The sequence below is a fragment of the Dermochelys coriacea genome, chromosome 21 (assembly GCF_009764565.3).
Source record: "Dermochelys coriacea isolate rDerCor1 chromosome 21, rDerCor1.pri.v4, whole genome shotgun sequence".
NCBI lineage: Eukaryota > Metazoa > Chordata > Testudines > Dermochelyidae > Dermochelys > Dermochelys coriacea.
In genome coordinates, this window is record NC_050088.1 from 14095466 (window position 1) to 14123280 (window position 27815).

The 27815-nt window shown below is 54.9% G+C and overlaps 1 protein-coding gene across 2 annotated transcripts; it reads right to left on the reverse strand.

The window, feature by feature from the left end:
- On the reverse strand, positions 1-27148 carry MYBPH (myosin binding protein H). Of its 2 annotated transcripts, none has more exons than XM_043500600.1 (11): positions 26846-27148; positions 24563-24697; positions 20620-20787; positions 16225-16313; positions 13965-14160; positions 12989-13128; positions 6274-6433; positions 5244-5380; positions 4092-4278; positions 1048-1089; positions 1-217 (listed from the first exon to the last, which is right to left on the reverse strand). In XM_043500600.1, the coding sequence occupies exons 1-10, from the start codon at positions 27009-27011 to the stop codon at positions 1079-1081; spliced, it is 1389 nt and encodes a 462-aa protein (XP_043356535.1). In that variant the 5' UTR covers positions 27012-27148; the 3' UTR covers positions 1-217; positions 1048-1078. The 2 variants fall into 2 exon arrangements, with proteins under 2 accessions (XP_043356535.1, XP_038236023.1); XM_038380095.2 differs by lacking the exon at positions 1-217 and adding an exon at positions 3181-3182 and having other exon boundaries at positions 746-1089.
- Between the last annotated feature and the right edge of the window lie 667 nt (positions 27149-27815).

Genomic DNA, 27815 nt, shown 5'->3' on the forward strand with positions numbered 1-27815 from the left:
CTCAGTGGGAAGCTTTTTATTGTCACAGCTAAAGGCACGTTGGGGACTGGAGCGCCGGAGCAGGGCTGCCGCCACAGGACACTGCTTCAGAGCGGGACAGAGCTGAAGACGATCCCAGGTCTGGGGACAGGGCCAAAGCCAGCAGGCTCCGGGGTCCACTGCATTTCTGCTGCCCACGCTACCAAGTGGCAACTTCACTCCAAGCTGCAGCTTCCGTCTATGGAGCAAAGAGAGCAGGCCTGAGCCAGCGGGACGGTGCCATGCTGAGACCGGAGCCGCCGGGGCTGGGGGGCAAGGAGAGGCTGTGCAACCCGTCTGTCCAGCTTCAGAGGGGAAAGCCTGGCCCAGAGCTGCTTCCCGACGCCCACACAGGGTCCTCTCATGCTCTGGCCTAGCTCTCTTCCTACAGACGTGTCCTGCCCCTTGCCCCTCCCACTGTATGGCCAGGCACCAGCTCCACTCATCTGTCTCCCCACTGGCCCCGTCCTACTCCCCCTGCATGAGCACCAAGGGCCCAGGCTTGGACCCCCATATACAGATGCTCCCCAGAATCCGACCGATGCTTTGCTCTCCCTGTACATGCCCACCCCCTACCCTCCATGCGTCCGGCTACACTCATTTCCCTGTTTGTGACCATGGATGTCTCCCAAAGACTCTGTGCTCCCCAACACGCCAGAGGTCCCCTCACCCACATGCCCACTAATGACACAGGGCTCTCCACACACCTCCACCCTTACCCCACCCACCCCCACCCAGCACGGCCCCAGGATTGGGAACGACTTCTCTCACAGGGCTTGGCTTGTCACCAGACTCACACAGTGAGAGCAAGGCCCGGGTCTCTGCTCCCCATCCCCACCATGCTGCACTGGCCAGAATATGCCCTATCGCGCAAACAGCCCTCTCTCCACCAGCAGGCGGTCCACAGGGGGCAAGCGGGGATGGTACTGATCACACAACCTAAAATGTAGCAACCGTGTTTGGGTCCTTGGGGCCGGATGCCCCTGCCCCAACTGGCCTGATTATAGCCCCATCTAGACGCCAACCTACCTTGTCCTTCCTCAGACCCGCCACACGGCCCTCACTGGGGTACTGTGAAAAACAATCCCATAGCGGAGTCAGGAAACTGCCCCTTGGGCCTTTGCCACTCGTGCTGCAGGTCAACGCCATCCTTCATTTCCACCACCATCTTCTCTGCCCTGCCCCTCAAGTTCTGCCCTCATGGGGGGGCCACAAACCCCGCTCTCAGGGAATCCAGTACCCAGACCCACTCGTCTGATGTAGGAATGTTTCTCTGTCCATTCCGCCTTGGCTTCAAGCCACCACCTGTTGCCCTGCCACCATCGGGTCCCTTGCCATCTTCCCAGGCTGTGTGCGCTCCTCCTCTTCCTATTCTTCCCCTAAAGGTATTGGCAGCTGCACTCATGGCCGCTCCGCTTTGCTGGACTGCACGCACAGCTCCCATGGCTCCTAGTCACGAACCCAGGTGTCATCTCCTTACCTGTCTTTGTGGTGCTCTAGCTTTTCCAGCCTGGGCCAGGGCTCTGGAGAGTGACACTGTCCCCACCTGAGGGCTTGGCTCCCCTAGGGTCCATGTGACTCCCCTATGTCGGTCACTAGCCCTAGCTTCTACAGCCACATCACACTCTCCAGAAGTGGGTCCGCACCAGCTCAGCCCGCTGGGGTCCTGTCACTGCAGATGCATTTACGCCGACAGAATAAGTACGCTTAGCCCAGCAAGGATGCAGCCACAGTGATGCTGAGCCACTATTGTAGATGGGGACTGAGGGGGCGTGAACCCTCCCTCAGCTGTGAGGCCTGCCAGGGCTGGGCCTGTTTGGTATCTCCACTGAGTCCTCTCAGGGGGTGCCAGTGAGCGACTGGACATTCACATCCCTACGTCAGCTGGCAACTGACGGGGACGGGCTCTCATTGACTGTGGGTGCTGGTGCTGGGTGGGGGGGTGGCACCTGTTTTGAGGTCACCCCAGAGCAGGCAGCAGGGCAAGCTCCAGGGGGTGCTGATGGGCAGTGCCAGCTCATTCCAGGGAGGGGATAGGCCCCACCATGGTGGTTCTCCAGTGGAGCCATTTGCAGGCGATAGCAGGTCCCCAGGCGCCTTCTAGCATCTTCAACTGAGCCAGGAGCTGTGTCCCTTTTCCCCGCTGATCCCTGCAATGCTGGGTCCTAGGCCCAGCCCCTCTGTGCAGAAGGGTTATGTCGAGCATGTCACTTGGCGCTGCCCTGCAGGGCTAGTCAAAAGCTGCAGGTTGTGCAACACGGCTGCCCGATGTCGGCAGGGCAAGCCAATGTGAACACCCAACACCTGTGCCCAAGCCCCGCTCAGGCTTCACTTTCGGGTGTGATTCAAGCTGTTAATACTAGAGCCCCTCAGACAGTCTCAGGACGACATGTCCTCATCGCCTCTCCATTATGAGCAGCTGCAATGCTCTTGCTCACCTCCCAGGGGCAGTGGTAAGGTAGCAGGCTCTCAGCCACAGAACCACTCCCACTCGTGGCCCGACAGAGGCCAAGTTTGGTGACTTCTAGGCCGCGAAGCCAGGCGTGTCTGTTCAGCCTAGCTGCTTAGGGGGCTACTTGTGCAGGATGTAAGGGGTGTGGCCAGCAGCTGGGTTGCTAGTTTATATTGTGGGGAGAGGGGTGCCTAGAGCGGCGATCTGGCTAACTGGCTAGTAGCTTCCTACTTTCAGCCTTCCCAATGGAGGTGCCCTTGTGTGCTCTTGTGTGCCACTGCCATTGCCTGGTCGCCAGACAGCGCTCCTGGTTCCCTGTACACTGTGGCAGCTCAGCAGATGGGCTCTGGCTGGCTGCACCCCACACCAGCCTGAAACCCTAGCGCAGCTGTTACAAAGCCCAGTGTATAGCCAGAGGCTCTTTGCCACCCCTGGAGCCTAATATCCCAGCCACAGAGCTCAGCTTAAAGAGATCGCAGTAGGGCAATACGGTGACGCTGTGGCACTCCAGAGGGAGGAAACATGGATCGCCACGGGACAGTTCCTCATTCCAGCCAGGGGCGTCTAGGGGAGCCAGGCACAAATCCGGCTCATCTAGCCGCAGCCGTGGGGCTATAGCATCTGGGTGCCGGGCCTTGTGCACAAAGGCCACGTGAGATGGATAAGGGACGTTCTACTGGAAACCCAGAGGCCTTCCAGCCTGAGCGCACCTCTCTTACCCGCCCCGGGGAGCGAGCTGGGAAGGCTCTGAGAATGGCAATGAGGTCGTGGCCCGGAGAGCCACGACTAGCTGGCAGCTGCTCAGTGAGGGACCTAGGCCCCGCTTTGGTGGACAGCTTTCCGCATCACAACGGTTCTGGCCACATGTCCATGGGGGGTGCTGAGCGCTTTGGAAAACCGGGGCACAGATGAAGATGCTGAGCCCTTGGAATGGGGCTCTCGCTGGCTCTCCTATTAGCAGTCTCCACCCAGCAGTCTCCACCTGATGGGCTATGGAGGATGCACGCCCTACCCAACCCATCAAGGTGCTTATATGGTCCTCCTCACTCCCAAAGTACTAATGAAGGGCCGGCCTGGGGCCCTTCCCTATGGGCATTGGGTGCTCATCCACCGCCTATGCTGCACCAAGGGTAGCATCTGTCTCTAGGGCTGTAGAAGGTGCTGGGAATGTCCTAACTAGAGCCTGCTGCCTATCACCTTAAATCTGGGGCAGATACAGCCCTTCCCCCATGACACAGTCATGTCACCCACTGAGGAGTGGGTGTTACAGGTCCCCCGCTGGGCCAGACTGTCAGAAGGGCAGGGAGGGAGGTTTGACTCTTTAGCTCAAACTGGCACCATTCATGCTTTTCGCTCTGGAGGGCCCCGGTTCAATCCCTGCTGTCCCTCAAAATGGCAGCCGTCAGAGCCTCCTACATACAGTGAGGCAGGAGGAGATTCCAATGCAATGCCGTGGGTTTCAGTAAACCATTCAGGGTTGAGATTTAAAAAAGCCTAATGCCCCAGATCTCAGTAAGACCCAGGCACCGAAGGCTCCTGGACATCTCAGGCTGTGATTTTCAAAGACAAGCAACCCCAGTGCTGGGACGAGGAACAGATCCACAAGAGCCGCCAGCCTTACCTTTCACATCAAGCCTACAGTCCACCGAGGCTTCCCCGAGGGGATTGACCGCTTTGCAGGTATAGATCCCTCCGTCGAATGGGCTAGGTTTCCGGATTTCCAGCGAGCAAACCCCCTCATTGATCACTGCAATGTACTTGGGGTCTTCCCGAATCTCCATCTGGTTTTTCAGCCAGATGATTTTGGGCTGAAAGACAGCGAGTTTCATTAGCCATAGAAATGAACTCGTTTCCCGAACAGCTGCTCGCGGCAGCTGGAGGCACCTCACCAGCCCAAAGCATCTTCCTGTAGCCAGTGCTGTGCCTCTGGTCGTCTTCACGGCTTTTTTGCACTGGTCCTGGCAGTGAGACCTTTGAAGAGCCCCTTTGCCATGGTGAATTAGAAACCACCCAGCTGGTGTGATCTGTCAGTTTCTGGACAGGAACCTCAGGGCATGCAGCAGGGCCTTTGGGGGAACAGCCGTCCAGGGCCCCATGCCCATCGCTGACAGGGCAATGGGGTAGCTCCCTGTGTGTGCGTGTAATGGGCTTGGTGCAGCAGAGGAGTGGGTTAACCACACAGGTGGCACTGTTCCCTTGGTGGTGGTAAAACACCTTGATGCCATGGAGAGGGGCACCTTAGATACTAACACACTTGCCCTCCGCAGCCCCGTGGGGAAACCGGCAAGTATTACTAGCCTCGTTTTAGAGATGGAAAAATTAAGGCTGAGGTGACGTGACTTGCCTGAGGCTGTAAATAAGCAGCACCAGCAAGATTAGAACCCAGGTCCTGCAGCGGCTGGCCCCGCATTCCAGCCACTGCCTCGTCAAGGCCATAGTGAAGTCCATGTGAGGAGGGCAGTGCATGTGGCTGGGGAGCCCGGGCAGAGTTTCTGCACCCCCCCTCCCACAGGGTTGGCGTGCTCCCCTAACCTGCCAAAACAGGGCGCTGCAGTCCCAGTGCTCTCAGATAACTCCTCCAGCCCCTTCAGACACCGACCCCACTAATGGAGCAGCCTCCGAGCCCACTCCTTCCTGCCGGTCATCTGGTGCCACCTAAGCACCCAGCACAGTCACACTGCAGGCTCTGGCAGTCGCTCAGGCACCCTCCCCGTGACAAGACGTGCAAGGGAGGGCGGAGGAAAGGCGGGGTAAGGAAAGGGCGGAGTCTCACCTTGGGGAAGGCACGGACGCAGCAGAAGAGCTGGGTGTTGTAGCCTCTGGTGGTGGACCTGTCCGCCAAGGGCTGGGTGAATTTGGGAGCTTCGGAGAAGTCCCGGCCCAAGTATTTCTCGGGCTGGTAAACAATTTCTAGGAAACAAACAGCAGGTCACTGCAGCAGCTGCCTGTGCCCCGGTGCTCGTGCCAGACAGAGGTGGGGCTCGGGGCGCCCTCAGCCGAGAAGCACGGACTCCTCCAGAACACCGTCCTCCCAGGAACAGAATCAAACCCTGCCAGGAGAAGGTCACTGGAATGTGACCCCGCCCCATGCTCTGTACCAGCCCAGGGGAACCCCCACCCCACAACAGCCTGATGTCCCTTGAGATCCCACCTCAGCCCCCCAGCTTTTCTCAGAGGCCCAACATCTCATGCTGGGAGAGCAGCTCTGAGGCCGTGCCACCCCATGCTACCTGGCAGGAGATCACAGGAGAGAAAGCAATGGGTTGCGGGGAAATTACCAGGGAGACCACTCCTCCTGGAAAAAAAGCTATTTTAGAAAGGTTTAAGAGAGTCATTTATTGGGACTATTTTTCATATCCTTCCGCCTTTGGAGCTAGGGGCTGAATCCAATGTTAGGGATCCCAAAGAGGTCCACAGAGCTTCCCAAAAGTGCTCTAAGCTAGCTGTGTGCCTTTCACACCGTACCGTCCACTACCGCAGGCTCTTGGGTGGGGTCAGGAACAAGGGCTGGGCTAGGACTCCCCCGTTCTAATGAGAGATCGCTCCCGTTTCGAGGCAGGCAGGGCCCGAGCCATCGGAGCTGAACGCTGCAACCTTTCGACGTCAAGAAAACCCTGGGTCTCCTCCTTTCACTCACATCAGCATTGCTGAGCAGCGGCCGGCTGCAGCTTCCCCAGCCAAGCTGTCTGGCCCCCGCCCTGGGATCTGGCTGGAGATCCCGCTTCTGCCATTGGCCACCTCTTAGGGAGAGTGTCTCCTCCCCACCCGGCCGCTCCTCTTTGTTGGGCGCCCCCAGCACCCACCTGGTTTCGGGATGTGGGCCAGCTCCGTGGTGACAGCCGCCATGGCGCTGTGCCCGCAGGCGTTCTCCGAGAACACCCGGAAGGAGTAGCTGTTGCCGATGATGAGGTCCGAGACAGTGCAGCTGAGCCGGGGGCAGCGCTCCACCACGGTGAACCATTGCTGGAAGCCAAGGGGAGCCGGGCTGTTAGTGCAGGGACTGGCAGACCCCACCCAGCCCCCGGGGCTCTTCCCGTTGCAAGCCCCAGGGCTGGGAGAGTGGGGTCAACCCTCCGCCATGGTTACAGCACAGGTTGGCAGGCAGCCCCTCAGCCCAGACCCTGGGGGGAGCCCGGGGCCCTGGCGCTCCAGCTATGGGCCCGGGCTCCATCCAGGCACCGAGTCGGTCTTTCCATGCCTGCATCCCCGCTGCAGCCCCTCTGCCTTGAGCAGCCGAACCCAGCTTGGCCGAGGCCTCACCCTCCCATGAGGCACCGGGCAGGAGCTGAGATTCCCTAGATGGACACGCCGCCCGAGCCAGCATGGCAGCCAGCTTTGGCCCCCCTCCACCCTCCCCCATCTTTTCTCTCCTCCTCACCTCCGCATTAACAGCTCTCTCCCTGCTCCACGGCACTCCCAGCCATCACCCCACTCCACCTTCACCCTCTCCTCCAACCCACTCGCACCCACCCCCCCCACTCAGTGTGAACCCCCTGCCCTGCCCTCCATCCCACCCTCAGCGAATGCTGCTCACCCCAGAGCCTGGTGGTGGCCTGGCCCTTCTGCTCTCCTCAGACCTCTGCTGGATCCTTGACCTCAGCCCCTCTGACCTGCCCAACACTCTCCATTGGCCCGTCGCTCTCCGCAGGCTCTTTTCTCCCGGATTTTACCATCTCCCCTCTCATAATCCCTCCCTTGAGCCTCCCCGCCAGCCCCTCACAGCCAAGATCCTCAGACACGCAGCCTTGGCAGTCCAGCTTTAACATCTCACCCCAGGCACCCAGTGGCCACCTGGCCCCTTCTCCAGCCTCATCTCCCTGGACATTCCCACCGTCTCTGATCCTGTTGATTGCACCACCTGTCTCAGCTGCCTCTCCCGGGCATGGCTGGTTCTCCCCCCGCCTCTGATGCCCTCAAGTTACAGAGAATCCACCACTGACACTAGTATAAACCTGCAAGTGACCCATGTCCTATGATGCAGAGGAAGGTGAAAACCCCCCAGGGTCTCTGCCGATCCGACCTGGGGCGGGGGTATTCCTTCACAACTCCAAACATGGTATCATAAATAAAGGGAAGGGTAACCACCTTTCTGTATACAGTCCTATAAAATCCCTCCTGGCCAGAGGCAACATCCTGTTACCTGGAAAGGGTTAAGAAGCTCAGCTAACCTGGCTGGCACCTGATCCAAAGGACCAATAAGGGAACAAGATACTTTCAAATTTTTGGGGGGAAAGGCTTTTCTTTGTGCTCTTTGTTTACATGTTTGTTCTCTCTTGGGACTGAAAGAGGCCAGACAGAAATCCATCTTCTCCAACCCATCCTAATCTAAGTCTCCAATATTGCAACCAGTATAGGTAAGCCAGGCAAGGTGGATTAGTTTATCTTTTGTTTTATGTGAATTTTCCCTATGGTAAGAGGGAGGTTTATTCCTGTTTTCTGTAACTTTAAGGTTTTGCCCAGAGGGGGATCCTCTGTGTTTTGAATCTGAATACTCTGTAAAGTATTTTCCATCCTGATTTTACAGAGGTGATTCCTTCACCTTTTCTTTAATTAAAATTCTTCTTTTAAGAACCTGATTCATTTTTCATTGTTCTTAAGATCCAAGGGTTTGGGTCTGTGTTCACCTGTACAAATTGGTAAGGATTATTATCAAGCCTTCCCCGGGAAAGGGGGTGTAGGGCTTGGGGGGATATTTTGGGGGAAGATGTCTCCAATTGGGCTCTGTCCCAGTTCTTTGTTTAACACGCTTGGTGGTGGCAGCGTACGGTTCAAGGCCAAGGCAAAGTTTGTACCTTGGGGAAGTTTTTAACCTAAGGTAGTAAGAATAAGCTCAGGGAGGTCTTTCATGTGGGTCCCCACATGTGTACACTAGAATTCAGAGTGGGGAAGGAACCCTGACACATGGTGAGTAGTTAGACCCTGAGCATGTGGGCAAGACCCACCAGCCAGACATCTGGGAAGAAATTCTCTGTAGTAACTCAGAGCCTTTCCCATCTGGTGGCCCATCTCCAGCCGTTGGAGATATTGGCTGCTAGCAGTCACAGATCGGCTCCGTGCCACTATAGGCAGACTCCTCACACCATCCCTTTCTTCACCAAGAAGAAAGTCAAGGAAACTGTGGGCTCCTTACTGAATGAGGGAGGCAACCTAGTGACAGAGAATGTGGAAAAAGCGAATGTACTCAATGCTTTTTTTGCCTGTCTTCACGAACAAGGTCAGCTCCTAGACTACTGCACTGAGCAGCACAGCATGGGGAGGAGGTGACCAGCCCTCTATGGAGAAAGAAGTGGTTCGGGACTATTTAGAAAAGCTGGACGAGCACAATCCATGGGGCCAGATGCGCTAAATCCGAGAGTGCTAAAGGAGTTGGCGGATGTGATTGCAGAGCCATTGGCCATTATCTTTGAAAACTCATGACGATCGGGGGAAGTCCCAGATGACTGGAAAAAGGCTGATGTAGTGCCCATCTTTAAAAAAGGGAGGAAGGAGGATCCTGGGAACTACAGGCTAGTCAGCCGCACCTCAGTCCCTGGAAAAATCATGGAGCAGCTCCTCAAGGAATCAATTCTGAAGCACTTAGAGGAGAGGAAAGTGATCAGGAACAGTCAGCATGGATTCACCAAGGGCAAGTTGTGCCTGACTAATCTAATTGCCTTCTATGACGAGATAACTGGCTCTGTGGATGAGTGGAAAAGAGTGGACATGTTGTTCCTTGACTTTAGCAAAGCTTTTGACAGTCTCCCACAGTATCCTTGCCAGCAAGTTAAAGAAGTATGGGCTGGATGAATGGACTATAAGGTGGATAGAAAGTTGGCTAGACTGTCGGGCTCAACGGGTAGTGATCAATGGCTCCATGTCTAGTTGGCAGCCCGGTATCAAGTGGAGTGCCCCAAGGGTCGGTCCTCAGGCCGATTTTGTTCAATATCTTCATAAATGATCGGGAGGATGGCGTGGATTGCACCCTCAGCAAGTTTGCAGATGACACTAAATTGGGAGGGGAGGTAGATACACTGGAGGGTAGGGATAGGATACAGAGGGACCTAGACAAATTAGAGGATTGGGCCAAAAGAAATCTGATGAGGTTCAACAAGGACAAGTGCAGAGTCCTGCACTTAGGATGGAAGAATCCCATGCACCGCTACAGACTAGGGACCGAATGGCTTGGCAGCAGTTCTGCAGAAAAGGACCTAGGGGTTACAGTGGATGAGAAGCTGGATATGAGTCAACAGTGTGCCCTTGTTGCCAAGAAGGCCAATGGCATTCTGGGATGTATAAGTAGGGGCATTGCCAGCAGATCGAGGGACGTGATCGTTCTCCTCTATTCGACATTAGTGAGGCCTCATCTGGAGTACTGTGTTCAGTTTTCGGCCCCACACTACAAAAAGAACGTGGAAAAATTGGAAAACATCCAGCGGAGGGCAACAAAAATGATTAGGGGACTGGAACACATGACTTATGAGGAGAGATGAGGGAAGTGGGATTGTTTAGTCTGCAGAAGAGACAAATGAGGGGGGATTTGGTAGCTGCTTTTAACTACCTGAAAGGGGGCTCCAAAGAGGATGGATCTAGACCGTTCTCAGTGGTAGCAGATGACAGAACAAGGAGTAATGGTCTCAAGTTGCAGTGGGGAAGGTTTAGGTTGGATATTAGGAAAAACTTTTTCACTAGGAGGATGGTGAAACACTGGAATGCGTTATCTAGGGAGGTGGTGGAATCTCCTTCCTTAGAAGTTTTTAAGGTCACGCTTGACGAAGCCCTGGCTGGGATGATTTAGTTGGGAATTGGTCCTGCTTTGAGCAGGGGGTGGGACTAGATGACCTCCTGAGGTCCCTTCCAACCCTGATATTCTATGATTCTATGATCCCTGTCAAAAACTTATCAAGTTCAGTCTTGAATCCAGTTAGGGTTTTTTGCCCGCACTGTGCCCCTTGGGAGGCTGCTCCAGAACTTCACTCCTCTGATGGTTAGAAACCTTCACCTAATTTCAAGCCTAAACTTGTTGATAGCCAGTTTATATTGCCCAATAGAGAATCCAGGGCCTGTCCCATTACTCAGTCCTTGGGGCCACCCTTGGGGCCAAAAATAAGCCATGTAGCCGCAGCAGTGGGAGCAACAGGGAGGGGTGAACAGAAAGAGATTCCTCATCTGGGCAACCCTGATACCTTCCCCCTCAATTGTCATTTTAGCCTATTAATTACCCATAGGGCAGATGAAAAAACAAAAACCAACACAGCCCACAACTCCGATTTCCTCCAGGAGGAGACACGTGGTTGTCTTCTCTGTGCAAACCTCTGATACACAGATGGGCAGATTTGTCTCCCCTTGGGATAACCTCGAGAATGACTTGGGGACCTTTTGCTTGGCGAGCTACAGAAAAAGGCACTGACAGAAGATGCCGTTCTTGATAGCTCAGATCGTTACTGAGATACCAGCCTCATGATTTTCTCTTTGACGTTGTTCTGGTGGAGAATCTTCCCTCAGCTGCAAAAAGTACAAGCCACTGAATGCCCCGAGCAAGACAGACAAGGCATGGCAGCTGGCCCTCAGCCAGGGTGAGTCGTTAATGCACAGGGTAAGCAATTTGCTCATGGAGAGGCTGCAGTTGTTGACACAACAGAGAACAGTTGCCCTTGTGCCTGACTCAGCGGGTCCTGCCTGCATGACATTCTCCCTTTCGCCTGCGCCCAAGCATCATTCAGCAGCGACTGGTCTTTTAACAGGTGCCTGTGGGGTTGGGCAACGGGAATCTCACTGCTTTAAAGGCTGAAAAGCAAGAGATGCTGAAACTGGCAGGCCTCCTCCCGTCCCCAGGCCACCCCACCTCCCCGCCTTCCTCTTCCCTATTCCCAGATGCTTCCTCGGGACAGTCCCTCCCGTGACCTCCTCCAGTAGCAGCAGTGGGGAGTGGGGGGAGCTGCCATGACCTCTACATCTGCCCACTCCCCCGCCCGACAATTAATTCCACCCTCCAACCCCCAGATCAATCCTGTCCCCCATCAATTCTGCCCCTCCATCTGTTCTGTCACATCTCTCCTCCTGCAGTTCCTGGGGTTCTTCACCTTCTTCTCCCAGGCCTGGGGAGGGGCTGCAGCGGGGTCCCCTCTCCAGGCAGGATGTTGCATGCAGGGAGGGGAGAGGCAGAGCAGACCCCGTTGCTCACAAGGGGAAGAGTGGGGAGGAAGTGGAGCTGCTGGGGTCTCTCTGCTCTCCCTCAGTCCCCCGCTTGACAAGGTGGCATGTCATTGGGAGGGAGGACAGAACCTTGTCTACCTCCTGCACAGATCTGATTGGCTGCTCTTCCCCAGGAGGTGGGTAAGTGGGGAAAGCAGCCAATCGGGGGCAGTCCCCAAGTGGTACTAACTATGTGCCCCACTGAGACAGTTTATGGCCCGGGTCTGCGTCCCGTTGCACCGTGAGGCTTGAGCACTGGGTAGTGAGGGGCCTGGCAGTGACTCTCCACTCATATCGGAAGGGCACCCGCCTCTTCCTCAGCCCTGGGCCCAGGGCTAATCACTGCTCTCCAGCCTTCAGGGCAGCAGCCAGCCACCCCATAGGCAGCAGCAGCTGGAAACGAGATGCCCCGGCTAGAGGCACCGCACCTCAGAGTGCTTCCCCGGGAAAACTCCACTTGACAGACCATCTCCATGGCAGGTGGTTCTGATCACGTCTGTCCCTCGAGCCCCATGCCCCACCACCAGCTCCTCCTTCTCCACGTCATCACACACAAGCTTCTGCTCCTTTCCTTTCAGGTCCTGCACAGCTTAGTGCCTCCCTGCTTATCCACATCACGTGGCCCTGACTTCCCCTCCTCTGCTGCCCCTACAGCGCCAACCTCCGCGCCCAAAGCCACTGGTGCATCTTCTTCGGATCACCCCCTGGGGTGGGCAGCGTCCTCCTGGAGTGACCTGTGCCCTCGCCTCTTTCAAGCCCCTCTCCGAGGCTCACTTCACTGGGCCACCTACGGGCGACTCCCAGCTGAGAACGTCGGGTCTGTAGGGACCTTGGACAGACACCTGATTTCTCGCTCACTTTGTTATTTTTTGGAAATAGCCAATTTCAAACCACCTCACTGTGAACAGAGCTGGCCTGGGTAAAGGCATGGGCCACCCCCCACCCCATGCTTTCCAGCTGTTACAGCCACTTGCTTTGTCTTGCCTGCGAGCCCTGGCTGTGCAGCACCCGGCCCAACGGGACCCGGATCCCGATTGGGGGCTGTTGTGCAAATAACCGAACACATGCAGAGCTGGGAACCCAACCCTTTCGGAGGCACCCAAGAATGCCCCGTGCAAAGCACTCCTGGGCTGCGACATGAGGACTCGCCTACACTGCGCAAACAGACCCCAGGAGGGGGCTCCATCTCCACAGCGCTGCCTCCTGTGGGAGGTTATGAGGCTATCGACACCAACACCCCCCCGTCCCCCGCTGCCATGTCCGCAGTGTCTGACTCAGCTCAGGCCGTACACCCTCCCCAGGTCCTGCTGCTCAGAGGGATATGCCAGGCAGTCGCCACAGACTCACCCCACTCTTCCTGTCCGATTTCTGGACCGTGTACCCTTTGAGGGCTGCGTTCCCGTTGTCCTTCGGCGGGCTCCACTCTAGCGCCACGTTAAACCCCCACACGTCAACCAGCTTCAGGTTCTCTGGAGGGCCCGGCTGCTCTGCAATGACAACCAGAGACTCATACCCGCCATTGAGGGCATCTCCTGGCAGGCACGGGGTGGGCACGGCAGCTCACAGCAGTAGCCAGAGAGCTCATGCAGCCACCTGCCTGCGGAGACAGCAGCTGCTTTGCTGAGTCCATGGGTTGTGGCTCTGTGGATCAGTATGGGGTGGGAGTAACTTGGGGAACCCTGGCTGGTCCCTCACCCAGAATCTGCCCCATCTCTTACGAATCTATAGCGCCCATCACCATGGTGACAGAGCAGGGAGAGACCTGCATGTGTGTCTGTCTAATTTCATGGGTTATTCATGTGTGCAGGAGCCTACAGCAGCATCCAGGAGTCTAGCAAGAATATGTACCCTGTCCCCCAATCCCCACATCAGTTCTGCCCCCCACCCCATAATGACCCTCTCTCCGTCCCTACCTGCTATCCATTTTGTACCCTCTAATTCATCCCTTTAGGGCATCTTAGCCTTATGCCCATAAGCAAACCCCAAACCCTGCAGTGTTTCTCATGCAGACCTTTCCTCCTGAACATACATAGGGCAGTGGGCCGAGCACCCTGCTCGGGGAGGTGCTGCAGGAGTTTCCAGCGTCTCACACATAAGGACAACGAACCCACTCTCTCCCCACGTTGCTGGGTGCTGGCAACACCATCCCCAGCCACACCAGGGCTTGGCTAGCCCAGCTGGAGCTGCCAGGTGGCAGAAGTGAATCCTAGGGGTCCCGTGCTGCAGGGAATCTTGCTTGATGGCTGCAGGCCCATGAGAGCCAGCAGAGGCTCAAAGCTCCATCCAGGCACTGCCCCGTGCCCAGTGCTTGTACCGTTCTTACCGATCACGCGGATGTCAATGGTAGCTTTGTCCTCCAGCCTGTCTATCTTGACGCTCAGCTGGTACTGGCCAGAGTCACTGCGCTCTGCCTTGCGAATGAAGAAAATGGTGTCCCTGTCACCATTGCGCACGGTCACCCTCTTGGGATCCAGAGGCTGGCCGGCTTTGCTCCAGCTCACCTGGGGCCTCGGCTTTCCCTAGGACAAAGGTGGAGGAGAAAGCTCAGGAGAGCAGGTCAGCTCCATTCCACCAGCCGAGCACCGCCCAGCCAGCTCTATGCCAGTGGTCCCTGTGCGGTCTTTGCTGGTGATGCACAGGATAGGGCAGAGACGTGCCTTCTGAGAGCACTTTTGAGATGTCAGATTTTTAGGGGGCGAATGGCTTTGCCTAGTGGGTGAATCTGTGGCTTGTCTGCAATGCCATTTCCAATGCCCCGTCTTCCGATTTCCCCTGCAGCTGTGGTACCTGGGAGCAGTCGCTGCTAGTCAACAGCCTCAAGAGGACAATGCCAGCTGGGTCCACGCATGCTAAGACTACGGCTAACAATACAGCATCCATCCAAAAAATACAGCATCCATCCGAAAGCGGATAGCCTGTGGCCCTGATCCTCCCGTGGGAGCCACAGAGGATCATCTCGATGGCCCCGCCCTGCTCCCGGCTCTGGCCACCCACTCTTACAATCTAGTCTAATTAGCTGCAACAGTGTCCAATTCTCGTTTTGTCTTGCCTTTGCTAGAGAGACCAGAATGTGCGGACAGCGGGGCGGGGGGAAGGTTGCTGCTCTGGAGCACTCAGCGTTTGCATTGAGTGTCACCCACTGAAGGGCACTGACAGTTAATTACGGCCGTGCTTTAATTGGCACAATATCCAGATCACAGCACCAGGCACCTGGCTGGAGAATGCACAGCACTTTGCAGGCACCTACTCGGCCGCACGAGCCAGGGCAGGAGGATCGCAGGGTACGCGGAATAGACCTTTGCAGCTGTTTGGTTAGGTAAACAGACAGGGCGGCCCTAGGGCAGAACGCTCAGCCCCCATTGGGGCCCCTAGGCTCTTCACATGGCGTTGGGGCCAACAGCTACCACTGGGGCCAAAGAGAGTTGGGGGATGCCCTGTCCTAGCCAGTCACTGGTGCACGTGGCGTGCAAGGTGAGCAAGGGAAACACAGCCCCAAGCCCCCGAGTCACGCTCCTGGTAGCAGGCAGGAACCCCCTCCTCCACTCTGCAGGGGTCCCACCAACCCCTCTCTGCGTTGGGGCAGGGCATGGAGGACAGCCCTGGGGATGCAGCAGCCTCCCTACTCCTGCCAGGTGTGAAGACCCTGATGGTATGGCTCTAGCCCCTCCCACCCAGTCAGTGGGGCAGTAAGTATGTTCCCAGTACCCCCCATGTGGTTGGGGGGTAAAATCCCACTGGGGCCTTCCCCCAAGACCTGGTGCCAAGGAGCTGGGGGAGGGGTGAATGGCTTTGACTGAGGGGAGAAAGGGCATTTCCCCATGCCCTGTAATTGTCAGAGCTCCTTTCTCCCTCCAGCCTGTCCCATATCTCAGCCCAGCTCTCCGCCACCTCCCGAGTAGCGTGGGCCCGGCTGACCTCCCAAGGCCACCACCTGGGCTCTCAACCAGGCCTCCTCGTCAACCCTCCAGAGCCAGGCAGCATCCCATTATCATCTCTTCTTCCTCCGGCATGTGGCCTTCCCGTTCTGTCCCGGGGGCCTAAACTCCCCTCCAGGTCTCCTCTGCCTTGACCCTCTCGAGCCATGCAAAGTGCAGCTGCTGACACCTCTCTATGGTGCTTTCCTGGCTCTCCTCACCTCGCGCCTCTGAGCACCTGCCGACCTTTACCATACTTACCCTCACACAGGCCTGAGAGGCAGGGCACTGCTAGTCCCCATTGGCCAGCTGGGGAACTGAGGCACACAGAGACTAAGGGACGTGCCCAAGGTGGCACAGGGACTCTGTGGCAGAACCAGGCATTGAACCAGTGGCTCTTCAGTTGCAGGCTAACCACTCTTTTCTCTTTGCTCTCCACATGCCTTTTGGAGCCCTCCACTAGCTCCCCCTGTTTCACCCCACCAAGTTCAAGCTTCTCTTCCCTCCCCACTTGTCCGCCACTGTCTGTTCTGGTGGTCTCCTTTGAGCCACCTGCTACAAGGATGGAGCCCCCCTCCTCCCCCCAGCATTTCCACACATGGGAGAGGGCTTGCTGTGTAGACAGAGGCCAAGCCCAAGAGCTATTCACTGGAAACATCAATCACCTACCTGGAAAGGAATTAACAGGTTCACCGCCTCCCCAACGGGCCGGATGTACGTCTGCCGCAGGTGGCGCGGCACTCGGATCTTCGGGTGCTCTAGACAAAGCAGACGTCACACACGCCCGTCGTTTTCATGAGAGCTTCGGGAAATCAGATCTCGGGCCCCCAGAGCACTTCTTGTCCCAGGTATCCCCAGCTGCTCCCAGCCTGGGCAGCACAGGATTGGCTGACTTGGCACTAAAATGCAGCCACCTCTTGGCTGGAGCGTGGCTACTAGCTCACACCAGTAACACAACACAAGGGGATTACGGAGCAAGTGGGGAATTACTTCTCCAGCAGAACCTGGGCAGGTTGCTGTTGGGCCAGAACATCCCGTCTCTAATGAACAGGGGCTGCGGAGCTGTTACTGCCCACAGGTGGTCACGGTGTTGGTATTTTTATTGCAGCTTAATGGCTGTGACTCCTGCAGTGTAGCACGAAATAATGCTATTGCTGGGACCGGAACTCGCTCCAGAAAGAGCGCCCCCTACTGAGTCACCCATGCCGCTCCCTGCAGCATAGCGCCCCCTAGCACCACTCTGGGTCATTGGGGTCAGTGCTCACCCACTGGAGAGAGCGCCCCCTACAGAGTCATCCAACACCCCTCCCTGTAGCACAGCGCCTCCTAGTGGGGAAATTGGTTCTCTACGGACTCAGGAGAGAGAGCCCTTCTAAAAGTCATGCAGCACCATTTCCTGCAGCAGCTGGGGTTCCCTGCTTGACTGTGAGCTGAGAGAAGAGTGCAGGCCAGACGGTGAGGGGTACGAACTGGGACCTCTGGTGCTAACACCATGTGCTGGAAACTTACTTCTGTGTTCCCTGGGGAACGTACAGAGAGAAGCAGAGAATGTTTGCGTGTGTATACGGACTTTCTGTCTCCTTTACCAGAGTCAAAATAGCAGCAGGGTAACTCTACCATGGCTGCATTTGTTGGTAGTTCCTTTGGGGGCAAAGGATTTATGCTAGTACATAATAAGAGAAGCGTGTGCCTCTCCCAGGATTAAACGTGCAGGGGCTTACCTCTAGGAGGGATATTGTATTGTGGGGGTGTCTAGAATCAAATCTGAGTTGAATGATGCCTAAACAGCTGTGGGAGTAAAACATAGGCAGTGCGGTGCGGGTAGCGAAGGAATGCCTGACATTCCCAGATGGCCTGCCCAACAGCTGAGCTAGCATCTCCTCCTCGCACGCTTCTATTTGGTCCTGGAATTTCTCCCTGATGCCCACGCTTGCCCTTATCAGTCTCAGTGGAACAAAGCAATCTCACACCCCCAAGAAAAAATGTTAATTCATGTGTATCCTTCTCAGCACCTATACACACACATCGTCAGGTGTAACTTACCCTGGCAGAGACGTCATGATAATTGTTTCCCCAGGTATGAAACACTTCTTCCTGCCCTAGTTACATGTGAAATGTGCATTGTGTTGACTGTCCAACAGATACATCACAATTCCCGATTCCTGCTTTTAACTGTCTGTCTAGGGGTCTGCTGCTATTTAAAATCTCTTCTGAGCACTCCACATGATTTGTTGAAACAAGTAAACTGCATCAATAAATAAGTGAAAATTGAAGATAACAGATGGAGCAGAGTGACGTACGCACAGTAGGGTTTAGCAGAACAAACATGCAACATTAATAAGCCATGCACAGTATTTGTTCCCAGCACAGCGAGGAAAGCAGTGACAGGTACATATTTAGAATTAAATGCAAAAATTAGATTAATGCCACTTTCTGGTTGAGATTTTAGCTTAACAGAAACCAGGAAACTCAAAACTGTAACTTGGCCCCAGGGCATAAGCATGAAGGCATCAAACTGGCCAACATACCATAGATACAGAAAAATAAAATACCACGCAAGGTGGCCAAGTTACAGTTTGCTCAGGAGCAGAGTTCCTTTTTTCATTTCCAATGTTTTCGGTTTGGCGGCTGAACCAAAATATCCATCCCCCCCCAAAAAAAATCTTGTTTGATTCAACCTGAAATAAATGTTTTCATCAACTAACTTGAAAAAGTTTCATTTGGAATCAAAATGTTGGTCGACTCAAAATAAAATTATTATTTTTTAGTTTTTCATTCTAATTTTGGCCTTTCAGGTGTTTCCCACCCTTTATGTGTGTGTGTGTGTGTGTGTGTGTGTGTGTGTGTGTGTGTGTGTGTGTTATAAACTGGGCAGATTTAAAACTGAAACACTGTTTTGAATGAAAAAATCTAAACAAAACGTTTTAAAACAAAAGAGTCGAAATAAAAAATGTCACCTTTTTTGGAAACAATTTCCAGTTGAAACTATTCATCGAATTCAAATTCGGCAAATGTTTCGGACCCTGAAAAATGCATTTTTCAGCAAAAAACAAAGCAAAAGAATTGCTTTATTCACTAACAAAATTTCACCCTGTACTATTCAGGACCCATCTTTGAATTTCCTGATTCAAACATTTGCCCACGGTAGTGCAGTGTTCTTTATTTAGCATGCGTTTTCAGAAGTGACTGTGTTTTCAGAAAGCTGCTGGGTGATGGTTAGTGGCCTGTGAGATACAGGAGTTAAGACTTGATGTTGATCTCTTCTGACCTTAAACTCTGTAGGCCCGTCTTACTGCGTGGCAAGCCAGGCATGTGACTCTAGAGCACACCAGCTTGCCGTGCAATAACTCATCCTTTGCACGTTGCTACAGTGCAGTGAAAGTCCCAGAGTGTGGCTTAGTTCGCATGGAAATTGGTGTGCTATAGATTCACATGCCTGGCTTCCCACCCAGCAAATCACCATGTAGATTAGCCCTGGCATGTCTACACAGGGACACTCAGGAAAATTAATCTGAACTAACTAAAGGTGTGAATTTACAGTGGATTCGTGAAACCACATTAAACTCCTCTGTGGACACTCATTTGGAAATAAACGGCCTTAATTTGATTTAGTTTAATTCACTTGCAGAGTGAACTAAAACAGGCCTCCTCTCCACTGGGACATCAGCTAAAATTACCAGTTGATCTGCTTCTGGAAGCACAGGTGTTGACAAGGTGCTGGTGGCTGCAGGCATATTAAACAATGGTTTGTGTACAATTGCTCTGAGCAGGGTTAAACAACGCTGCCTGCAACATCCTGGCAGAGGCCAGAGGCCCTGCATATGCTAATAACACACTGGAGCTAAGGTGGCAGTAGCAATCAAAATACATCAATTCAAATACATCAAAGAATCCTTATGTGAATACCGACACAGTTTGTGCTCCTGCCTGACGGGATTACAAATTGCATTACCTCCGCTGTCAACTGCGTTCCTGGGGAGGGGGCTCATCGAGAGAACATCGTCCACCAGCACGATGGTTTAATCCTAATCCCTCTCCACAGTGATCATAGAAACCATGATCTGTAACCACATGAGCTGATGGGACGCATAGTCCTGCTGCCAATGATGTACAGGGCCTCAGCATTCCACACTCCACATGGGATACTGCAGGGCAGGCGTAGCAATGGCCATTCAAGCTTTACATCCCTTTTTCAGCTGCTGATAGCTTTATCAGAGTTTTCCTGTGGGGTTATTTCTCAGAAGCAATTTATTTTCTTTTGGGGGGGCGGGGGGAGTGTTTAAAGAAAATCCACTGAGCTCTTTGAGTTACAGGAACATGAAAACACACAGGTTAACAATTTCTCAGTCCTGTCTGCTCTTGGCTAGCTGACAAATAGCTTTGTGTTCCCATGTCACAAGTGGCATGTTCATAGCCCGCCGAGAGGAACAGGAGCTTTGCTGAGTGTGGGGACCATGATTCTTTAGCCAGTTCAAAGTGAGTCACGTTCCCATGTTGCACACAGACAGTGCGTAACTCTTCCGAGCAAAATAAACTGGCATCATTCTAGCACACAGACAGTTGCATACATGTGTGTGAATGTGCAACAACACATGAGTGTGCAAAGGACAAGTGAGCCAACAGATGATATGAGTGTATAAATAGAGGAGTGTGAGTGCACACACTGAAATAACACAGCAAATGTTTATTTCAATGATTAGAACGTTCAAATGAACGCCTTTTGCTGGCGGTCTGACGATACATGGACATTCCATGAGCTATCTAGTGGTCTTTCAGGAAGTGTCTAGACACAGGTCAGGGACATCCAAATGGTGTGCCCTGAAATCAATGAAAGTTGCACCCATTTATATCCAGGCTGAATTTGACCCAGTAACTATTATTTGAGAAATAGCATTTGATCACAATCGAAAACCATACTGTAATGCATCAGTGGGCAGAGTTAAGGGTTAGTGAGAATTCAACCTTAGCTGAGCACATACTGACTTCCGTGCTTCTTTGTGCTATCATAATGTTGCACCAGTGTCGCCTCTGTATAGGCTGCACAGAGTGAGGACAATACCATACCAAGTATCTCTCTGATGACAACAGGCTGTTCCAGGACAGCTGGAACACTCATGCCCCCAGCATTCACTGCCTTCACGCGAATCTGAAGTCTATCTCCGGATGTCAGGTTGCGGATCGTGAACCAGGTAGAAAGAAAGAGTTCTTTGTTAGCAGCTACCCAGTCTTCAGCTGGAGCAAACAAACAAAAGATCTTCCTTAATCAGACAGCAGGTTACAAGCGGAAAAAAGCTAACTGCCAAATAAAGTAAATGACGGAAGTTAAATGGATTCTGACAATGTTCATAGGCCCAATGTGGGACCAGTTTTGTGGCAGTGCAATGCACCTGTCTACAAAATCTAATTCTCTCCATACGGGAGTTTCCCAAAACTACTTCAATGCACCTGTGCCACCGTTCAAATCCCTAGCTAGCAAGTTGTCAATTTCATTCCCCACAGAATGCAACCCAAAAGACCTCTGTGCAGCCTCCTCCATCCGCAGCAGAGCTGGTTAAAGAGTGAGTAATGCTGGTTTGGTGAGTTTTAATCAGACTTGCAGTGGGACTCTGCTTACTTGATTCAGGCAAAGACAGCAGAAAGTTATAACGGTCAGGTTATCCAGTCAGGGAATAGAAACAATGCCATGTGGCTAGAGGTGACCATTTGCACAGTGTGACTATGGAACGGTGAATACCAGATACTCGAAGGAGTGCTCATGCAGGCTGAAATTTACTCACACAAAATATCCATCAAACAATCTGGAACAGCAGACAACTTTCAAACAGGAAAAAGGGGCAAAACTCACTGAATAAATTGCTCGTTCTGAACTGTTCACCCAGCGCTCGGCCTCAGTAAACCAACACTCACCAGCCCCCTTGGATCCACCAACCAACCAGGGCTTGTTAGCCATCCCCACCAGCCAGCTCATTCGTATTTATCAACCTCTCAGAAACAAAACTAGTGTCCCATCCAGTGTCCAAATGGGGCACAGCCTGCAGAAGGGAAATGGCCCACAAGTGAGGAACTTTACACATTCAGGTGCTGCACAGAATCTAGTGCATTGCTGCTTCCCCCTCGGGACCGTACAGCTGCGAGCCTCAGGCTCCATCCTGCTCCACTTTGTACGTTCCCACTGCACCTCTGGTGAGTCAGTAGCGTAGCAGGCAACACCACAAGTTGCTGGTGAGTTGACAGCCACATAGCAGGGCTTGTCATCCACCCTAACATACCAATCTTCATGCCCTGGCCTCCCCAAGCCAACTCATTGGGGCTCCCTGACCAGGGCTTGACAGCTGCACCAAAACAAGCAATAGGCTAGGACTCCTCTACCATCCGCTAAACACTAACTAGGGCTTGCTGGCCAACCTCAGCCAGAGCTAATCAGCTGCCTTCAACCAGCCACAGCTTGGGAGCACAATACCTCTAACATGCTAGACAGCCAAGGCTTGGGAGCCTCCAAAAGTCAATCAAAGTAAGGACTGCCAGCCATGCCATCCAACCAGAAACATCCATGCCTTGGAAGAAGTCCTCAAGACCCACCGGTCCGTCCCCCCCAAAGCAGCCCCCCAGAGCTAGCTTGCCTCAGCACCCAAACAAGCGAAGGTCAAAAGCCCTCCCTTCCACCCCCAGCCACCAGCAAGGTTTGTGCATCAGCCAAAACTTTCCAACCAACCAAAACTCTCATGCCGGCCCCAACCAACCAACAGCCCAGATCCAACCAGCTAGCCAGGGCACAACAGCTACCCACTGCCAGATGGCCAGGGCTCCCTTACCAACTAACCAGGCCCTATACAATCAAGGATCATAGCAGACTGGATATTAGCCCAGCTCTCTCCAAACAGGTGCTTGGTTTAGCACCAGACGTGGGACTGTCAGGTTGTGAAGCACTTTTTCCTCCTTCACTACACAGTTCAGTGTTAGGTGCTGGTGGCAATGTAACCTACATTAAGGCAGCTTCCCATCCTACCAAGGCTCATGGGTTACCCCAAGCCAGCCAGTGCCCCTAAACCTCTCCGGGGCTAGCACTCTGCCCCAAACCCACCAACCAGGGTCTGCGGCAACCAGACATCATGGACCCCCACTATCCAACTGAACAACCAAAGGTTCACATAGCATCCTGCTCACACAACCCTGCCAGGCTCATGAACCGCCCCACACATCCAGCTAATGTTAATCTCCCACCAACAAACCCAGCCAGAGCTCCCCAGCATCCTCCAAAACTCAACGCACCAACAAATGCAAATAGGGCATCCCCAACCACCAGTCTGAAAAACACAATGGAGCAAATCCTTCCACCAGCCAAGGATCAGCCCCAAAGAATCAGCCAGCCGACGCCAATGAGAACTTGCCAAATGCCACCAGCCAATAAGGTCTCCTTCCCTAGGCTGCCCTATTCCATCAACCAGCAAAGCAACCAGTGGGCTAATCAGAGACCATCAACTTGCCAACCAGAGCCTGCCAGCTGCCACCAGCCCGCCAAGTTTCACTAGCCTAGTCCAATCCAGTTTGCCACCATCCAGCTCATCACCAGTCCTCAACCCAGGAACCAACGCCTACAGCTTCAGCCAAGCATAACTTGCCAGCTCTCCCCAATCCTCTCTTCCTATTCCTTACATTTCCTTTCAGATCCATGAGGATTAAATATTTCCCCTCTCTCTGCCTATCTCCACCCCCTCACCAATCATCCTGAGTCTGAAGCCAAAATATATTGCACCTGCTGATCAAACATAACGCCAACATGTTCAAAATTCAGTGCCTCAAATTAGGGATCTATGTCTATATATAGGCACCTAAATATATGAACTGCTTTTCAGAGGCACTGAACAGCCACAATACCTGCTGATTTCAACAGACCACTGAAAATCAGGTCATTTATTTAGGAGACAAAATAGAGACACAGACCTATATCCTCAAAAGGATTTAGGCACCTAATGTCCATTGAAATCAATGGGAATTAGGTGCCTAAATACCTTTGCGGATCTGGGCCACAGGGCCCTGAAGTGAGGTACACAAGTTTGAAAATTCGGGACTGACCTTCTTAGTGCCCCTCCGTTTAGCCCTAGCCTCCCACCCCCTGCTGTTCCTCTGCAAACTTTTTCCTCCTCCTGATGTTTTTACAGCTTTCTTGCATCCAGATCTACATTCATATGTAGTGATTCAAATGTTCAGAGACTCCAACATAGGACAAGGAACCACCCTGCTGTTCCCACCGCTGTCTCTTGACTCCAGTATGCAGCTCAGGAAGAGAGACTTGGCTTCATAGATTTACAGATTCCAAGGCCAGAAGGGACTGCTGTGATCATCCAGTCTGACCTCTGATATAACACAGGCCAGAGACCTGCCCCAATATAATTCCTAGAGCAGAACTTTTAGAAAGACATCCTATCATGATTTTAAAATGGTCAGCCATGCAGAATCCACCACGACCTTCAGTAAATTGTCCCAATGGTTATTTACCCTTGCCATTAAAACTATACACCTAATTTCCAGATTGAATTTGTCTAGCTTCAACCTCCAGCCATTGGATCATGTTAGACCTTCCTCTGCTAGACTGAAGAGCCCATTATTAAAAATATGTTCCCCGTGTAGCTACTTATCGACATAATCAAGTCTCTTTATCCCATGGGAGCAATGCTTCCACTACCGGTTGTCACTGGAGATTAAACCTGTGGCCTTCAGCACCAAAAGCATGGCCCTCTTCCCGTTGAGTTATTGGCGTCAACCCACTATCTGGCACCAATAGTAAGCTCCTATCCTCTATAGAGTGCTGGCCAACTTTTATTTATTTGGAACTTTCAAAGAAAAAAGAAATTTTACACAAAAATGTTTTGCTGGTTTTCAACCAGCTCCTCCCCTGTGTGGCCTGTCCATGAGTCAGGGACATGACACACTCAGCCAGTGTGTCACACAATCTTCCCCATTAACATACAGCTCTTCATGCTTATAAAGGAGTAAAGCTCAAGCCTACTTCCATCTCTGCAGCACTCCACCAGGTATCCATCCAGGCCAGTGGAGCCTGCCTGCTCTGGGGCTTTCCATGTCAGGGACACCGAGTTATCATTCACGTCCTCCACTGCCAGGTGCAACGGGCAGCTGGGTGGCTCTGTAATAAACACAGACATGTTAGAAAGACACAGAACCCCCATTGACACAACCCCTCCGGCTTGGCCTGTTCACTACACACAGCTTCTCAATGCATTCCCCTAGTGCCTAACACACTCCCACCTCAGCCTCCCAACACCCCCACGGGACTCCCACCCCAGCCTCCCCCTCCCACCCCATCCACTCAGAGATACCCACCCCAGCCTCCCCCATCCATCCCCAGCCACCCACCACAGCCTCCCCCACCCACCACCCACAAGACACCCACCCCAGCCTCCCCTGCCCAACCCCCCAAGACACCCACCCCAGCCTCCCCCCGACAAGCCCCAGCCACCTACCCCAGCCTCCCCTGGCCCCCCATCCACCCATGGACACCCACCCTAGCCTCCCCTGCCCACACCCTGTGACATCCACCCCAGGCTCCCCTGCCCACCCCCCTGAGACACCCACCCCAGCCTCCTCCATCCAACCCCAGCCACCCATCCCAGCCTCCCCTGGCCCCCCATCCACCCATGGACACTCACCCCAGCCTCCCTCACCCACCCCCCACAAGACACTGAGACACCCACCCCAGCCTCCCCTGGCCCCTCATCCACCCATGGACACCCACCTCAGCCTTCCCCACCCAACCCCCACAAGACACCCACCCCAGCCTCCCCTGCCCACCCTCCGAGACACCCACCCCAGCCTCCCCCATCCAACCCCAGTCACCCACCCCAGCCTCCCCTGGCCCCTCATCCACCCATAGACACCCACCTCAGCCTTCCCCACCCAACCCCCACAAGACACCCACCCCAGCTTCCCCTGCCCACCCTCCGAGACATCCACCCCAGCCTCCCTCGCCCACCCCGCACAAGACACTCACCCCAGCCTCCCTTGCCCACCCCCATCCACCCAAATACACCCACCCCAGTTTCCCCTGCCCAACCCATTCCCTCCTAAATGCATCCACCAGCCTCCCCATGACCCAAAACTCACCCCATTCCCCTCTGCCCACCCCAGCCCTCCAATAACCCACCTCAGCCCCCTTGCCCACACCCATGCACCCAGACACACACATTCCAGCCTCCCCTGCTCATCCCAGCCTCCCAATACACCCCCAGCCTCTTCATCCACCCCCATCTCCCAGTACACCCCCCCCCCAGCCTACACTGCCCACGCCCCTACTCCCGGATACCTATCAATGTAAGAGGGGCCATACCAGGTCAGACCAATGGTCTGTCTAGCCCAGTATCCTGTCTCTGACAGACAGGGCCAGGTACTTCAAAGGGAATGAGCAGAACAGGGCAATTAATGAGTGACCCATCCCCTGCTGTCCAGTCGGAGGTTTTGGGACACCCAGAGCATGGAGTGTGTCCCTGACAATCTTGGCTAATAGCCATGGATGGACCTGTCCCCCATTGAATTATCTAATTCCTTTGGAACCCTGTCATACTTTTGGGCACCTCAGCCTCCCACTGCCTACCCCATCCCCTAAATACATCCCCTCCCCCTGCCAGCCTAACCGCCACCCCTCTATACACTCCCAGCAGCCCCCTGCCCAACCCATCCCCTAAAAATACCCTCCCCCACCGGCCAGACTAACCCTCTCCCCTCTTTATACCCCCCAGTCTCCCTCTGCCCACCCCATCCCCCTAAATACATCCCTCCCTCCACCAGCCTAACCTCCTCCCCTCTTTGCACCCCCTGCCCACCCTATCCCCTAAATACAACCCTCCCCCACCAGACTAACCCCTCCCCTCTATGCACCCCCAGCCTCCCCCTGCCCACCCCATCCCCCTAAATACACCCTTCCCCCACCAGACTAACCCCCTCCCCTCTTTGCACCCCCTGCCCACCCCATCCCCTAAATACAACCCTCCCCCACCAGACTAACCCCTCCCCTCTATGCACCCCCAGCCTCCCCCTGCCCACCCCATCCCCCTAAATACACCCCTCCCCCACCAGACTAACCCCCTCCCCTCTTTGCACCCCCTGCCCACCCCATCCCCTAAATACACCCCTCCCCCACCAGACTAACCCCCTCCCCTCTATGCACCCCCAGCCTCCCCCTGCCCACCCCGAACCCCGAGGATAGGCTCCCAGGTCCGCCTGGTTCCCCGGCACAGACGCTCCTCTCTGATCAGATCCCTGTTCCCCTCCCCTGCACCTGCTTTAGCCTCCCCGCGCTCCGGAGCACTGGCCGGGGGCTGGGGCTCAGGCGACAGGGCGCCCCCTGCTGGCGAGGCGGGAGCCGCTTCTGCTGCCCGGGTTTCGGCCGGTTCGGCTGCTGGGGTCGCCTGGGCCAGCTCTGGGTCTGGTTCTTTGCCGGGCATGACCGTAAGGTCTGGGGGCTCAGCTCTAGGGGGGAAGAGGGCTCTGCTCCGGATGGGACCGGGTCTCTGCTCCGGATCTGGGGGCACCGCTCCGGGTGGGACCGGGTCTCTGCTCAGGATCTGGGGGCACCGCTCCGGCTGGGACCGGGTCTCTGCTCAGGATCTGGGGGCACCGCTCCGGCTGGGACCGGGTCTCTGCTCAGGATCCGGGGGCACCGCTCCGCCTGGAACCGGGTCTCTGCTCCGGATCCGGGGGCTCCGCTCCGCCTGGAACCGGGTCTCTGCTCCGGATCTGGGGGGCTCCGCTCCGCCGGGAACCGGGTCTCTGCTCCGGATCCGGGGGCTCCGCGCGAGGGGACCGGGTCTCTGCTCCGGATCCGGGGGCTCCGCTCCGCCTGGAACCGGGTCTCTGCTCCGGATCCGGGGGCTCCGCTCCGCCGGGAACCGGGTCTCTGCTCCGGATCCGGGGGCTCCGCGCGAGGGGACCGGGTCTCTGCTCCGGATCCGGGGGCTCCGCTCCGCCTGGAACCGGGTCTCTGCTCCGGATCTGGGGGGCTCCGCTCCGCCTGGAACCGGGTCTCTGCTCCGGATCTGGGGGGCTCCGCTCCGCCGGGAACCGGGTCTCTGCTCCGGATCCGGGGGCTCCGCTCCGCCGGGAACCGGGTCTCTGCTCCGGATCCGGGGGCTCCGCTCCGCCTGGAACCGGGTCTCTGCTCCGGATCCGGGGGCTCCGCTCCGCCGGGAACCGGGTCTCTGCTCCGGATCCGGGGGCTCCGCGCGAGGGGACCGGGTCTGTGAGTCGCT

Excerpts from the sequence above, each read along its gene's own strand:
- MYBPH (XM_038380095.2), bottom strand. The coding sequence starts at position 27,011 with ATGCCCGGCAAAGAACCAGACCCAGAGCTGGCCCAGGCGACCCCAGCA. Across the intron at positions 20,788-24,562 it reads GGAGTGCTGCAGAGATGGAA|CTGAAGACTGGGTAGCTGCT; the intron begins GTAGGCTTGAGC and ends TGTTTGCTCCAG. Across the intron at positions 16,314-20,619 it reads TGTCATCAGAGAGATACTTG|AGCACCCGAAGATCCGAGTG; the intron begins GTATGGTATTGT and ends TGCTTTGTCTAG.